Source organism: Dinoponera quadriceps, unplaced genomic scaffold, assembly GCF_001313825.1.
Source record: "Dinoponera quadriceps isolate SergipeBrazil2010 unplaced genomic scaffold, ASM131382v1 scaffold2167, whole genome shotgun sequence".
NCBI classification, from domain to species: domain Eukaryota; kingdom Metazoa; phylum Arthropoda; class Insecta; order Hymenoptera; family Formicidae; genus Dinoponera; species Dinoponera quadriceps.
The window spans coordinates 2,104,910-2,119,880 of NW_014556702.1; the positions used below are offsets into that span (position 1 = coordinate 2,104,910).

At 44.4% G+C, this 14,971-nt stretch overlaps 2 protein-coding genes across 3 annotated transcripts in view; one reads left to right on the top strand and one right to left on the bottom strand.

Annotated features, from left to right (window-relative positions):
- Positions 1 to 8,115, top strand: part of LOC106748001 (caspase-1-like) — a 46,732-nt gene extending 38,617 nt beyond the window's left edge. For both annotated transcript variants that reach the window (XM_014626130.1, XM_014626129.1), the window contains exon 6: positions 6,607 to 8,115. In XM_014626130.1, the coding sequence (XP_014481616.1) occupies positions 6,607 to 6,914 (308 nt within the window). In that variant the 3' untranslated portion in view covers positions 6,915 to 8,115. The remainder of the gene's footprint in view (positions 1 to 6,606) is intronic.
- Positions 1 to 14,971, bottom strand: part of LOC106748000 (alkaline phosphatase-like) — a 206,526-nt gene that overhangs the window by 105,206 nt on the left and 86,349 nt on the right. The window lies entirely within an intron of this gene.

Genomic DNA, 14,971 nt, shown 5'->3' on the forward strand with positions numbered 1-14,971 from the left:
TCGACCTGTTGTCGCTAATGGCGTGCGAGGATTTGTGTTGACATCGGTGCACGCCGACGCGGCGTTACAACAACGCGGCGTCTAGCGAGAACGTCAATCAGTCAACCGACAAATCGATACACTCGCGCTTGTAATGCCGGCTCGAGTATCGAAGTGAGTCTGGCATATAATCTAAATACGATTACCCTTCCTCGACCGCGCACACGTACACACGCACCGACACGCAGACACGCGTAGAATGTTCAAAGTACCCCGCGGACGCCCCCCTCCGTCGCGGCGATTTTTCTTCGCGGAAATTTGTTTAAACGCCACCTTTTGCAACGGGGTTTCCGATATTTAGTTGCAACATTTTCAATAACTCTTTAACGAATCGCGAGATTGAATCTGCATTAATTACATGCCAAATATCCTAAGTAATTAATTTAATTCCGCCGAAGTAGGACTTGTTCCGATTAAAATGAAGCAAAATGTACAAGCGTAAAGCAACTGTTCCTCCTCCCATCTTTAATGTTTGTCTTTCACGTTAAAGGGTCGTCGTAGTCGTGAAGTGAGGGCAAAATCACCCAATTTGAATTCATAGAAACGAATCCTTTCTTTGTATACGAAACGACAAAATTTCGCAGCGCGGTCGCCTCCGCAGCGAAACCAGCTGCATTGTATGAAATATGTAGAGGGTACCGTGCAATGAATCGAAATAAACTATGAATTGCACCGAAAGCGTATTTATGGTGTGTATGTTTCGAGAAGGGAAAATCGATGTTTTTAAAGCATCGCGCGGGTGTGAAGCGGCGCACCGATACTCACGATTTATTAACATTACCATCGGAAACGAAGGAGCATTCAAATGAAAATGAACACGTACTATTCTAAGGTAACCGATACAAAACAAATATTGGCGGGGACAAGAAAAATTCCACCGTCTGAAATTGGACATCGTCCAAGCTCGCCCAAACGGCTATTTTAGGGCCATTCGGGCTGTTCCTGGCCGAGTTTCCATGCCGTGATACATATTTTTTTTTGTCTCTATGTGTCTCTCTCCGTCTTTTTCTCTCCCTCTCGGCGCTTTCCATACATTAGACCGACGTAAAAGTGCCCTCGTGTAAATTCTCTGCCACCTCTATATCTCTTTCGCACGGTGAACGACGAATTGACATTGTCCCGCGACAAATTCACTCGTAGCGATTGTTTATCAGGGATTGCTATATAGAGAAAGGTAGAGAATTACAATATTAATTCAACAAATAATAATCAGCAAAATATTAATTGGGGTAAATCTGTATAATTGCAAGAGCGAATTGAATATGATACCGCAGCGTTCGCGATGACGATGATATTTAGGGTTGTTATTTCTGAATCATTTTGTAATGAGCAGTAAATTAATAGTCATTACGTGTTTTGATGATTTTATAATTATGAATTATTGCAACGAGCGCTGCGTCGACATGACCGTTGCAATTATCCCGCACGCGCGAATACAATGATTATTTATCCGCGATGTCGGCGTGATGATATAAATTTCCGGAAGACAAGGATCCCGATTAGAAATTTATCTCATGGTCCAGCTCGGGTTGGCCTTAACTGGTTGTCGGATCTAAGTTTATATTATCGGGTCTTAAGAAATTATATAAGACCTTATACAATATCAGGTATACTTTTCTAGTCGGGATCCTGTCATCGGCAAGATACGCCCGGCGTACTTGGCACAGCATATTTCGCAAAAACGGGATGCATTTCCACTGTTTCCACGTAAATCCACAGCGACGCTCCACTTTTCGACGTCTCTTTGTGTTTCGCCGAGAAATCATTTCTTTATACATACACGTCGTTCGAAATTTTATTTTACACTCCGACATTCGACGTCAGCTTCAATACGACGGCGTAAACGTAATTTTGGAAGTGCGATTACCGAAACTTCACGAATCTCAAATCGCAAACGCACTGCGGTAATACGCGTGCAACACATACATATATATGTACATATATGCATACGTATAATATATATACGTATAAGTTTCGGAATGAAATATTGCGAGCTCTTGACGGAGATTCGCCTAAATTCGGGATCGAATGGCGCGAACTTTGTTACGATTGCAGTACCGTTGATTTATTGCGAGCAGCAGCCCGACAATTCACGAAAAACGAAAAAAAGCTCGGGAGTTCGGCAACGCAACAAACGCGTTGGCAGGTTGCTGGACGAGAATTTCGCATCGCGGCAAAGCATACCAACGCGACGTCAATCGTGCGGAATTGGATTAATGAAAAATACCTGTCGATTGTCAGCGCGTTGTAATCGAAGCGATCGCGAATTATGCGTCCGTCGGACTTAGCGATTACAAAGCGGCCGTGTCGCGTGTTACAAAAAATGACGTTTCCGACGCGAATGCGACACGAAGGATGGAACTCGCGGCGTGTTTGAGGGGGAAAAACCCGGAGGTTATCTCTCTGCTGGCGATATATCTTGCCTCTTTCGATTAAAATTAATAAAAACATTCAGAAGCCGTTGCGTTCTCGCACGCGAGAGCTTTGCGTAATCCGCGCGCTTTGAAATCGGACGTAATAAGGCCGCGAGTGGCTCGCTCCCGCGGAAATGCGCCGCAAAATTTCCCCGGCAACTTCGCTCACGTCCGTCGCATCGATTAAGGAAGGTAAACAGAATTTATGTAATGCGCGTGTATTCTACGGAATGATGTTTGCGAATATACACCGTCCATCGTATTAAGGCGAGACCGGCAAACAACATTTGTTCATGGCGGTTAAACGAAATACACGTACATATATGTTCAACCGCGTGCAAGAAACATCGCGCGTCTTGGACACGTTAAACTCGCTGTGTAGTCGATACTTAGAGCGGTTGATAACAATAACGAAATATCAAACCCAGATTTGGCGAAATGAGACGCGAACAAACGAGCCGTTTCCCTGCGGATTTACGTTTCGCAATCGAAATGAGCTTAATGATAATCACGCGCTCTGATTGCGTAATGGATTTATTTCGGTACACACGGAGGTTCTCTCTCTCTCTCTCTCTCTCTTTCGATGAACATCGGTACACACCATCACCACCACTATCGTCGCTTCGCGCAATGAACAAACGCACCGACGAATGTGTGTAAAATCCGCTCCCGGGAAATTATCTCCATGTGGCGATATAAAATATGTATAATAGACGTCGGAGTTGGATAATAGTTGCGCGATATAATAAACGCGGCATGCAGACGGTCCGCATGCTATTAATATCCCAAGGTTAGGCATTAATATGTGAACATGTGGGAGCGCGTACGTGCGTGCCCGCGTACACACACACGTTCGCTCGCTCGTTTAACACACGCTGCACGAAGTGGACGTATTGTTAATACGCGGGTGGTACTGAATTGGCGGATAACACCTGGCCCGATGCTGAAGGTGGCATTAATATGCCATGTAGAAGATAAGCGCATAGTTAACATACCTTCATGATAGGGGACATGCATTTAACATCTCGCAATAGGAGTGAACACGCGGTTAATACATCATCGAGTAGGTCCGACCGGTTTGCGCTGAATGTTGTTCGCGTGTTTGATTCGCGTCGCATCGCGTTATTGAATTATTATTATTGCCGCTTAACGTGCACGCATCGTACGCTCTCGGATATAATCGCTACGGCACACTTGTATCCGAAATTCACCGTTTAAAAATCGTTGAAAAATTAACCGTGTACAAACACGTTTTATTTTCGGCCACGACTGGTCGAAAGAGAGAGAGAGAGAGAGAAAACGGTCGGTACTCGAACTTCTGCGCGGGAGCGAAATTAGCTCGAGTGAAAATTCGCGCGATAAAAATGTCGCGTCGAATCCGTAGGTTTGTACTACGCGTCGTTTACGGTGAGCACGTTGTTCGAATATATCAGGGAATCGATTTCTCTTACATATTCTCGAGCGGTAAGCGGGTACAGACACGATTTTTGTCTATTCTGGCAACGTAGTCCCCCCCCAAGGCTCTTCGTTACGACGATGACGATATAAAACTTATCGTTTTCGCGCACGAGTTCTGGAATGCACGAATCTAATAGCGAATTCAATCATCTGCACTGTATCGGATTGGTGTATGCTAAAGACTACTATACTGAAGCAATCATTTAGATAAAAAGGCATATAAGCATATACTACTATTATTATTATTCGAAACTAACTCTTTTTAAGAAATCGGTTCTGGATACTTTCAAAAAAAAAACAGAACTTCCAACTTGATATGGACCAGATAGTGGAGCCATATTCAAGGTAAGGACAAGAAAGTAATATTGTTACATATAATAATATTAAATATTTAGGATGCGTACGTCTTTGAAATTATTGGAATAACAGAGGAAGCTTAATTTTCTATAAACCAAGGGTACAATCATGCTTACGTGTTTGTCAAATTTCAAATTGAATTTTCGAGCTAAAATTTGGAAGATATTTGAACGATCAAGCACTTAATAATATTGTCACATTATTAAACGGTGAATATACATTATTACATTTATTATTATTATTATTATTATTATATATTACATTATAATGTATGAATATTATAATGATTTATCGTCGTTAAAGTGCTTATGTTATGCATTGTATTTGGATGCTTGATGCGCAGCGACCTTCAGTATACATTAATCCGATATAGTGCGAGTGATCGAATTCGCTATAATATATAATACACGCCTCCCCCCCTGCCCCGCTCGTAACTGTTCGATCACTGTCTAGGAATCTGTCAGACCGTGCGCGTCCGAGGCAATTTTGCACGCCACGTAAATTGGAAGTAGTCCTTTTGAGCTAGGGCGACATAAGCGATCCTCAATAAATGGCCCCGCGAACCGAGCGAATCTCCACCGATCGCGGTGTGTTTAGAACGCGGTTTATGATAAGCGCCCCTCGTCCTTCCTGCAAACGCAATAACAGCGCGGGAGAATAGCGAAGTAAGAGACGAAGTAATTGAACAGTTTTCGGTGCAGTAAGCTCCGCCGGTTGCATTCATGGTATACACGCCAGGTAATCCCAGATTAGCGAGTCGCGAGCGTTGTGATCCCACCTTGTGTAATATAGGCGGGGGGGAATGATCTAATCCCGGCGAACTAATCGGCATTAACGCTAATCAGCGCCACTACGAACGGATCTAAGGAGATAGATTAAGAGAGTGAGCGATGTCGTCCGAAAAAAAAACTATCTGCGACGACCCACTTCGGGGCTGCTGCTCGCTATGAGCGATCTGCATCGACGTTCTCGATTCCACGGTCAATCGCATACTTCTTGCGATTCTTCCGATTCTACGCCGGTGTCGTGTTGGATCGAGTCATTAGTTATCCCTGACAGTATACCGCTTAATGAAATTAAGGAAGAATTTCGCGATAATCCAATATTAAATAAATTCCGAAATCACGTACTAAATTAATGCAGAATCGAAATTCGACTCGAATAAGCTGCTCGTTAATTAAATATACACGAATAAATTATTAATATAATATCGAACATGTAACATTAGGTTAAACGGTACGAAAATATTTCATGTAAAATAGATTTATGAGAAGAAACAACGAAAGTGATTTGTGACTCGATTCAATAATTGCGACTCAGGACGATACGGGAAGAATTGAGCTTGTGAGTGTGCACATTTTCGAGCGATTCAACGTGAGCAAATCGATTGTCGAATAATAATTAATCTGAAGTGATGAAATGAACAGTTTCCCCGAACATTCGAGAGGATGTTCGGAAGGATATCAGACAAGAATTTGGGATCACACTCTGAGCAATCGTTATTATCCTCGTTAGACCACTTCGCTGATTCTACACCTATCGTAGCAAACGAGGCCTAAGGCACGATGCCGTTCGAATGTAGAATGCACGGCTTCCCGTAGAGAAGTTCAAGCGTTAAACCGAGGGATAACACCTAACTTTGCAATTTCAGGTTAAAATATATCTGTTCCGTGCGGCACAATTAGAGAGCGGCACGCGGTTACTCGTATGCGCGGAAAGTTGAAATTAATTTAAACTTATTGCCCAGGCAGTCGGCAACTTTTTACCGGAGACAGGGTTAACTTAAAATCATGACAGATCTGTTGACTATGTGACGTGGAGCCGACACGCTAACTATTCAAATTAATTCATTTTTACTCATTTTCCTAACTACTTCCTAAGCATCGCTGAAACAGGTAAACTGATATTTCCTAATTAGGTCGCCACCACCACACACACACGCGCACAGACACACTCACAAGCACACGCATGCGCACCCAAAAGGCTTATATTTCACCAAGAAAGGAGAAAATCACGCGCGTACATATCTCACGCTCAAGATGATGGAAGTGCGACGCAGAAATCGAGCGCGTTTAGTGCGAGGCGTGTACGGAAAATTAACGAACACGTACTTTTAAGCATACACGCGGAAGTTGACGCGTTAAGTTTCCGTCTCATATTGCTAAGCTTCTTTCCTTCCTGCCTGCCACCCTCTTGCCACGGGTCATGGGTCATTCGCTGGCGCATCCACCTCGACGAGAGAGAGCGTCGCGAAACGGCGTCACACGGAGTGTATCTCATTACCCGCGCGAGAGAGAACCAATCCACTAGCGAAGTAACCGCACGTTACGACTTTCAGGTTTTTACTCCTGGCGTAACCCGGACTCCGGCTCGTGGTTCATACAGGCATTCTGCGAGGAACTGGATCTTCACGGGAGCAGCCGCGATCTACTCAGCTTGATGACCTTCGTGAACCGGCGCGTCGCCATCGAGTATCAATCGTACGTGCCGGAGAACATCAAGTTCCACGCGAAGAAGCAGATCCCGTCGGTCGTCTCGATGCTGACGCGCCTCGTGTACTTCCGCGACAAGCCCGCGCTAGCACCGTACGATACCGACGACGACGATAGATCGAAGACGGAAGTCCTCAAGCCCGCGAGGGAGTAACGCTTGAGCGCAGAGAACGACCTTCTCATTCCCGAATAAGCCTACGATAATGGATTTCTCCGGCGGGATGCGTCGAGGTTTAGGAAAACGACCGATCGACTCGCGGAATACGCTCAGACAGTCCTGACTTGACGACGGTCTCCTTGTCGAAAATAGCGAGTTTGAGGGAAGTAACGTGTGAAAGCGAAAGATAGGTTGTTTATTTAGGTGGAATATTTCGGACAATCACTTTCCACTCGGTTTGTTCCCGCGAATACAACGAGAGATATTTCGTTGTGCCTTATACAGAGTGTCCTAAACCAACAGAGACAAACTTCGTAAAGGCGTTTGATAACTCGAAATTGTGCGTATTGTTTGCAAAATGATAGAGGACTCTTTTGTTTTCTAATCCCCTCTTCTGTGCCCTCACGAAGTTTGTCTCTGTTGGTCTGAAACATCCAGTATATTTGGTTATAAAATATGTGAAATATCATCTGTTGAACCAGTATTCAGAATGAAATTACAAAGATATGGCCCGATTTAAAAGAAAACTTACTCGATTAAGAAAGAAATTTATGCCGAGGGGGAAACTTACTTTGTGTGTGAGTATATGTAATTGCGCGTGTCGCAAATGAGTCGTGTCGTGAGAATATCTTATTGCAATTGGACCTAATATATTTTAGTTTGAACGAGAAATGTAACGCGCATTACTAGATTATTTAATTTATCGTAGGCGATATCATTAAGCCATAACGTGTGGTTCGAAACTAACCGCGAATTACGCGTTTTAATGCGAACAGATTGCAGAATTATTTAATACCTGAGTTACGCTTATATCTCCTGTCTATTCGTTGTACAAATGAGTTTGTAAATAAATTATAAAATATCAGTCTACGCTTGATAATGCTCCGCGAAGTAAAATAAATCGCCAGTATGCATTCTGCAGCATACCATGAATTATTATATTATAATTGGTTTCAGTATATTATTCTTAATTAATATACTAATTATATGCAGACCTTCATAGCGCGCTATAAAGACTGTTATTATAATAACGAAGAATAATAATGATCGACGTTTCTCACAGTTCCACTATTTAAACTCGTCCTGATGAATTAACGATATGCAGAGTGAAACAATGCGAGAAAATTCTCATTCATCCAATACAATGCTGGTTTTTTCACAGTAAAAATTTAATTAATCCCTCTTACTCTCTGTACGGCAAGTGGTTGTAAAAGCTTAACATTATATATCGTTTCAAAACATCTACCGCAAATATATATAAGATGAGGCAGTAACCATAAATTATCTTGAGTATCTTCGAAATATGAGAATAAGGGTAAAATGGTTTATGGTTTTTTGTGAATTAGAAAGTTATTTATTGTGAAAGTGAATATATTCAAGGTATAAAGTGCACAGTTAGAACAAAACAAATAAATCTATTTATTCAAAACTAAAAATTTGTAAAATAACAAACAAAATATTGTAGAATAAAACAGAATACATTAAAAAAACTTTAATATATTAGTTTAGATAAACTATAATATATGAAACGAATAAAATATAACTCTTTTAAATATTTTGTATTTGTAATCGAATGGTACGATATATTTTATTGAAATAACATATACATCGGTACAGTTTGTTGGGGCGATCCTCATAAAATTTTGTTACCTCCTTTGTTTTACAGCTCTAGCATTTCCGATGCTTAAATTTCTAATATTTTATATAACAATTGAACGCTCATGTTCGACGAATGCCGTGTGTATCGAAATCGGACGACGGTTTTAAAAGCGCTCCAAACACGATAACAAAATACGAATGGGCGGTAAAACAAATTATTTTACAATACTTTGCCTCTTAATGACAAAAATATCGGTTGGCGTGGAGACTCACAGCACGCACCGAAAACGATAAACTGAACGTGTTAATAAACATTTGTCAGATATTCAAGGTAGTAATAGTTATTGCCTCACCCTGTATACAAGATTTACCCGGTGAGCCTTCCCTTCCGCTGCAAGGAAACGTAACGTCACGAAGAGTGTGTCACGGACACATGACGGTCGCAGGAATCCCGAACGATTATTCGCGAGAAATCGGTGGAAATCGATCCTGTCTCTAAATATCGTTGGTGAGCCGACGCGGAAGACCCCGGGCTCCATTAACCGCGATGCGTGCGATTGCGCTGACGTATTCAATGCCAGATTAGATACTTGCGGTCAAAGGAGCTAGACGGGGATGCTATTAACCTTTGTCTTAGAAGACGCCAAGTGGAACCCAGAATTATGCCGTTAACTAGATGCTATCGCGAATTGCGATCTCCTTCGTGCCGGCTTGAATCGATCTGCAGCGACGATAGCCGGACAGCCGGTGCTCGCGGATCAGAGATCTCGGCGCCGCTTAATCGCGTTGTTACACGTATTACGCGGCACGGCGGGTGCGAGGTACGCCGTAGCCATAGCGTGTTCGAGCGCAATCCAGAGGTAGATAGTTACACCGGGCTTCCGCGTGTGCGGAATAAATAAAAAATGGAAAAATGATAACGGCGAAATGACGAGTGTAAATAGCGTACGTGCTCGCGTGCGTGCGGCGCGCGCGAACGGGACATATTTATTTGCGAACGCGAAGATATTTACAATTTTCTGAATTCCATTCCTGGCCAAATGTCCGCGCGATATATCGAGTCATTTGTATCGAGCGCGCGGGGGGAACAAGATTTGAAAAATGTTGCTCAAATTGACGCGCCCCCCTCTCCCACCTCGGGTCGGCGTTTATTATTATTTGCGCACCTCGGTGTAATTCATGACGTTTCAATATGTCGACTATAAATAATGTGAAATGTCGTTAAAAACACGTGATTTGATTTTTAATTTCTCCCCTCGTGTGCTGTATATATATATATATTTTTTTCCCCCTCTTTTCTCCTCTTTTTTTCATTTCGACGAACGTATTCGCGACGCATGCGAGTTGACACCGCGTTATTGATTAACGTTACGCGACGAGAGTATAGAGATTAACGCCAAACGGCAGAAGAAAATTATATTCTCCGGGTGCGACAGAAATAATGTTCCGTCGTAAAAATTGCAAAATAACCGCGCGGGAGCAACATTATAAAAGATTGTGCGATGTAAAATGGATGAATAATGACAATACCACGAGAATCGGCGACATTTCCAACAAAGGGTTACACAATGCATGACCTATTCTACTCGCTTTTTCCCCGCGTCATTTTCCCGCCGCGCATATTTTCAATGGTCTATTATGCGTTTCGCGTCGCCGGCTATTTTACATGCTTTTAATTACCGCGCTGCGACAACCGGCAGCATGATGCATTTAGGGACGAACGTTACGAGATAAATCAAACTATACACTAAACGCACATGAGATAATCCCGATTACCCGAGTGCGTCGAGAGACTAGAACTCGCTCTCGTACGAGAATTAATCTTCCCATATGTGATTAAAGTAGGATAGGGCAGAGCTAAAAGTGCCAATTTCACTGCAAATATATCAGAATCTATGTAAGCTGTTATTGTGTACTTTTGCTCAAGCATTCTTTAGAATTAATAAAGAAATGAAGAATAGTTTAATAAAGAAACGAAGAATAGCGCAATAAAGAAAAGGTATTTTTGGCCAAGAAACAGAATGAGTGCTGCATATATCTACTTGGACCAGAATATAACGATCGGCCGTGTTGTTATCCGCTTACTCTCCGCGTTCAAATCGCGTAAGTGAATATCTTTAACGATCTTTCCTTTTACGAAATATTATAAATGGCACTTCTTATCCGCGGTACTTTTTGCCCCGCTCTACTTTATATTTTGCGGCGATGGTAAAGAGTATCCAGATTATTTACAATTTAGAATAATTCGACATGGAATTATTCTCTTTTACGTGTGACGTTAAGAGAGAGAGAGCGTTGTATGCATAGCGAACATCGACACATTCACCGTCAAGAGGCCCTTGTATTCAATAAACGTAGAAAATATTTTGACATATTTCCAAGTACCTGGAGCCGGCGAGAGGGGGGATCCGTCCCGGATCCAGAAATTATTGCTCGCAATTTCGAGCTCTCGATCCGAGCATATTTCTCACGTATGAGCGTAAGAATCGCGAAGCGAAGCGCAGGCGATAAGAAGACCGTTCAATCTCCGACGCGAAGAAAGGGTTCAGCTGTCGGAGAGATTCTTCAAGCCGTTTTGACTTTCTGGCTGGTGATTCGAGCGAATTGGCGAATCGACTCCTATCTCCTCGCGCCGCTGCTAAGTGGGTTCTCGAAGAACGAGTGCTCGGAACTGCGCGGATGGCTTGTCTCAAACACGATCAAAGGATTTCGGTTTGGCTGGCTCTCGTCTCTTTATCGAGGCTCGTCAAGTATACCGCGTGAAGTAGAAACCGCTCCGTTCGACGATCGTGCCGTCGTCGCGATCGATATGTGCGCACCCGAGGGCCCTGCGTTTCGAAATACAACTCCGCGTGTAAATAGGAACACGTTGCTTCTTTCTTTTTTCCTCTCTTCCTCTCTCTCTCTCTCTTTCTCTCTTTATAATCCGACGCGCTCGATATTTCACGGCTTATTCACGGCAAAGCAACGCCGGGGAGTTTTCTTCCGCGCGCGCATCGCACTTCGATTCTTCCTTGCTTCCTCCGCGCAGCGGCGAAATATTGAAATTTTTTCCTCGCCATGAATAACATACGAACAACACGGTGACGTCGGCAAAATATATACATATATATACACATGTATATATACACATATGTGTTTTCAGCCCGCAGTTGTATCACGATCCCGTGAAATAAAACACGCGCGAGATCCGAAAATGCGGTTTATCAAAAAAATATGCGAATATATTTACATGTTTGTCATTGCGGACGTTGTTTATCGAACTTCATAATTCCTGTAAATTAAAGCGCATGTACACGCTGTCGGTTTGAATATTCCGACCGTAAATTACGAGCCGTCGTACTCGCGCCCGGGCAGATGAATTTGGTAATCTTCACTTGCGAACGCGGCCGGACGGCAAGCAGTTGGAGGAGGGGGAGAGGGTTAAAACTTCGTGTCCACGTGTGAAAATAATTCAACCGCGAAATACAATCGCGAGAGCGGCGGGAACGGCGATATTTCATCCTCGCAGCACGAGGGCTACGCCCGACTCGATACTATTAAAAGTTATAAATCAGCCTTAGGCGGCTGTATTATCGATAGTTCATAGACCGGCTGTCGAAGAATAAGTTACAAGGTGTTGCGCCGCCGCAGACATGCGACGCGTCATAGTTTCAAACGCTCGCACGTGCGACGGTTAATCCGCTCTCTCTGACGCGCGGAGAGTCGAAATTGTGATCGGGGAGACCGCGCGCCGTGTTCTCACGGCTAATCACCCTTTTCCCGCGCGGCGCAATCTCCGCTACATCCGCTGTAATTCCCGGCAAAATGAAAGCGACGCGGCACGGAGCGCATTCCGGGACGGCGTGACGACGGTGAACTAAGGTTTCCATTCGTCTTAATCCCATTTGCGAGCTCGGTGTGGGTGCGACGTTCGCGCGCGCGAGAAACCCTATCCCGTTTGCACTCACGGGTATTACTATTTCGGTTTTGTTTCGATCGCGCTGCACCGTCGCTGCACCACGTGAGCGTAGCCTTGCCACCCGCCGTGCGCTCGTGAAATACGGCGGCAAGGAGAACGGCCGCACTAGGGAAGTCGGTGTCGCGCGCACGTGTGTGCGGAGAAACGAGGGGACCTTATTGTCATTGTTAAAAATCCGGAGAAACCACCCGCTTCGACGATTTCGTTCACACCTCCCGCGCGGCGTGTTCGCGTTATTATGAGACGCGTGTGTTTATTTGGAGGGGTAAAATTCACCTCATGATAGGGTAACGTAAGCCGTCGATGGTGTAAAATTAGGCCGGAATGTGTTAAGAGAATAACACAGATCTTGGCACTGAAATAAGATCATAAGTCTCTCAGACCCGCGAGAAAATCGCGAGAAAAATCGTGATTTTTTTATATATATATTTTTTTTTAGTCTCTTATGAATTATTCACATTTATGGGAGAAAGTATCCTTGTGCAAGCATAAGAAAAAGAAGCATAAATAAAAGAAATTGTTGATTTTTTGTTTGCAAACAATTTTTTGTTTGTTGGTAACACGCATTGTTTAAAGTCAGATCCGCACTGCGTCTAACGGACGGAACGACTCTATAACGATTATTACGGAAGTGCGGAGAACTCGTAGATGACGTACTTCTCTTCGCTAAAGCTCTTCAAGCACAACCGGATCTATCTGACTCATAATTCGGTCGAAAGGTTAGTAATGGCTTGACTAGATCGTAATCTATTATAATACGAGCTTTTTAGTCCTCGTCTCATGGCACTATAATACATCCGTGGCTCTTTATGGCCTTAATGTATGTTTAATTTATTTATTGTCTTTGCAGACTGGTCACCGCCGGAAACTAGTTATTACCGTGTCGGAATTTTAGTTCTACATTAAGTCTACTTAATTCCACATTAGGTATTCAAGGGTCTTCTATCGCGCTCCTTTTGATACTACAGATGGAAAGTTATTTTCGTCTTCTACACTTGAAAACTTAATGTAAAATTTAAAATTTCCCCCGGTAAGTCTAAATTCTCTTTGTACCATCAAAGAAGCACCGTTAATGCTCCACTTTGATGCTAAAAATGGAAAATTATTTCCGTTTTCTCCATTTGAAGACTCAACGTAAAATGTAAAACTTCCCCGGGAAATCTAAATTCGTAGCATCAAAGAAGCATTATCAGTGTTCTCCTTCGCTGCTAAACGGGAAATTACTTCCGTTTTCTCCGCCTTAAAACTTAATGTAGAACCAAGTAGATTTCAGATGTTTCGTGGCCAATGAAATGAGCCGCACGACGGATCCGAAGATAAACTTAAGACGGTCTTGTACAAGATCCGATTATATAAGATCCGACTATGAATACCGGTCTTAACGTAGGACTAAAGTTTCGCTTCGGGGGAAGGTAAGATCGAGTCATCCCGAGAGCGAGCGAACGATTCGCGATCGGACCGCGTTGTCACGACGATCCCGGCGTGCTCGGCAGATTACATCATCGGCGAGCGATGATTGAACCGGCAAGTCGCTCAAATCGCTGATCCGATAATTGCCTGCGACACGTTTGCGCGAAAAGGCGACGAAATGGCCGGTCGATTCGCGCGCGACCGCAGGGCGAATTATGCCGATTTCTCGCCCATATCTATCGACGTCGTTGGGGTTACGGCAACTGTTGGAACCCCATGCGACGCGATTGACAGCCGCGGTGTTATTGACCGCCACTAATTCGCTCGGCCGTCAACTCGCCACTAAAACACATCGCGGTCCGCGGAAATAGCCCCAGGCGATGGTCGGCCAGGCGCAAGGACGGGGGGGGGGGGCGCAAATTACTGCGAACGAGTGGGGCATGTCTCTGCCATTCGACAGCGGGATACGATCCCGTTTTGATCCACGAATGCCTTTCGGTACATCGCGATAACGCAGATCACCGGCGACCGGCGGCGCCGGGGGAAGTTTTGACGCGGGTCGCGGCGCGATATCGATTCGCCGCCGGTCGACCCGTTCGGTCAGCACTTTCACCACGTCGCGTCGATGGCCGCGTAATCTTTTTGTCGCCACCGCCTCTTTTGGTATGCGAGCCATAATTCCGTACCGACGGGTATCCTTCGGGCGTCGCGTCGCATCGCGTCGCGCGTCGCCCTGTCAACGCGTAAACGCGGTCGCTTTTTCGAGGCGGGCCCCGAGCGCATGCTGCAGCATTCGTTCCCCCTCCCCCCTCCCTCCGCGTTACCATTCAGGGAGGAACGATCTCCCCCGGGTTACCAGCGCGGTATCCCCCCGTGATATCCCCGTGATATCTATGCAAAATAAAGCTTCGGTTTTTCCGATACGTTTCATCCATTTTCATTCCGCGCCGCGCTTTACGATGTATCGTTGATTACACACGCCGCTCCTCGACTGCCCGCCCAGCGATCGGCGAATCGTGAGATGTAACACGTTACCGAGATATCTCCGCAAAATCGCGGAGAATGATACAACCCCCCCCCCCCC